At 61.0% G+C, this 1,763-nt stretch overlaps 1 protein-coding gene across 1 annotated transcript in view; it reads left to right on the top strand.

Moving 5' to 3' along the window:
• DNAH17 (dynein axonemal heavy chain 17) overlaps positions 1-1,763 on the top strand; it is a 100,853-nt gene that overhangs the window by 3,802 nt on the left and 95,288 nt on the right. Inside the window, exons 7-8 of the mRNA XM_030888141.2 lie at positions 639-791; positions 885-974. Of these exons, the coding sequence (XP_030744001.2) occupies positions 639-791; positions 885-974 (243 nt within the window). The remainder of the gene's footprint in view (positions 1-638; positions 792-884; positions 975-1,763) is intronic.

Below are 1,763 nucleotides of genomic sequence, written 5' to 3'. Positions count from 1 at the left end.
GCCCCTCTGGGCGGACTCCTGCCTTTCTGTCAGCAGCCAAGCATGCGCACCATTTATGTCACCCTGGACAGCTCCGGCCACCCCACCCAAACCCAAACCCAGTCGATGCCGGCCCTAGAGACCCTATAGGGGAGAGTAGAAGGATTCCTGGGGTTGCAAATCTGCACTGGGGCAGACCGCCTCCTCTCTTTGCCTCGGGGTGGCGGGTGGGTTTGAACCATCCACCTTGAGATTAGAAGCCTGGTGCCTAACCCCCAGAGCCACCAAAGCTCCTTACTTCAGTCCCTCAAACCCAAACCCTACCTCACTGCCCTCAAGTTGAGGCTGACTCACAGTGACCCTGCAGGGCATGGTAGAACAGCCCCTGTGAGTTTCCCGGAGTAGAGAGCCCCGTCTTTCTCTCGCTGCCGGGAGTCTGGGTCGACATGATGGCAACAGTTTGGACTTGGGGGTTCAGCCTGAGGTCAGGGGTCAGGGTTGCAGCACTGAACTCCCTCCCACCCGCGAGGGTGGCTGGCAGGTGGGTGGGATTCATGTCCCCGGAGACAGGAGATGTGGGGCCCTGGGGTACACCGAGGCTTGTCGGCTAGCAGCCTGCAGCCAGCACAGAGTGGAAACTGACCCTGTCCCCTGGGCAGACACGCACGTACCTGAGCCCGGAGGAGGTGCTGAAAGGCCTGCAAGGGGAGGTCGAGGAGGTTCTCAGCAGCATCTCCCTGTCGGTGAACCTGCTGAAGGAGCTCTACCGGACCTACGATTTCTGCTGCGCAAACATGGACCGCTTCTTTAAGGTACCTCTGGGTCCCCGGCAGCAGCAGCAGCGAGGGGAGAGCTGGACCGGCCAGGCCACATGACGCCCTCTCTCTCTGCCGCCCCCAACACAGCCCAACAAAGAGCCCGTGCCCTGGGAGTTCCCTTCCTCTCTGGCCTTTTCCAGAATGAATGCCTTCTTCCACCGCGTCCAGACCATCGAGGTAAGCCAGAGGTGCTGCTCGGCCCTGTGCCAGCTCCCTGGTCACGGATGGACACGCTCACCCGCCCCCTCTCCCCTGTGGCCAATGTGCTCCGAGGGCCTTCACAGCCTGCAAGGGGGGGCGGGGGACGGGGCTCATCTCCTGGTCCCCTCCAGACACTGCCCTGCTGTGAGCCCCCTGCTTTTTTCACTGTGTGGCTTTCCATAGGAAAGCACTGGGCCTTTCTTCCTGATCTCTTGGCCTGGAAACCCATCTACCATGGGGGTGGGGGGATGGGGGGACCCCTGGGGGTGTCTGAAACATGGACGGCAGAGCTTCCCGCATCCCAGCCACATGCTGGGTGCAGAATGGCAGACTAGCCAACCAGGGGTGGGCCTCACTCTGCGCAGTGGCCGCCCAGTCCAGGGAGATCTATGTCATGGGGAAACTGAGGCTCAGGGAAGCCCCCTCCTCCAGCTGCAGCAGTTAGCCAGAACCATTGGTGGCTACTCCCTTGGTCTCATCCCCCTGTTGATGGGGTGAGGTCGGTGACACACTAAATAGCTGCACCAGGAAGCTCGAACGGAGACCCCCCCGGGAGAGTTAGTGGGGGGGGGACACTGACAGCAAGGGGAACTTCAGCAGGGCCCCACCTGAGCATCGTGGGGGGGTGCGGGTAAACGGGCATTTTAAACACCGCACGGGGATGCTTGCTCCAGGGAGAGGACTTGGGGACTGAGCAAGGCAGTGGGGTTCTCGTCTTTGTCGCCTGTTGTATGGCTTTGTTTGTGTGTTTGTTTGAAATGTGTG

The sequence above is a fragment of the Echinops telfairi genome, unplaced genomic scaffold, assembly GCF_000313985.2.
Source record: "Echinops telfairi isolate 266 unplaced genomic scaffold, ASM31398v2 ScPeMD7_7458;HRSCAF=8496, whole genome shotgun sequence".
Classification (NCBI taxonomy): Eukaryota; Metazoa; Chordata; class Mammalia; order Afrosoricida; family Tenrecidae; genus Echinops; species Echinops telfairi.
This window is presented reverse-complemented; position numbering and strand designations above follow the sequence as displayed.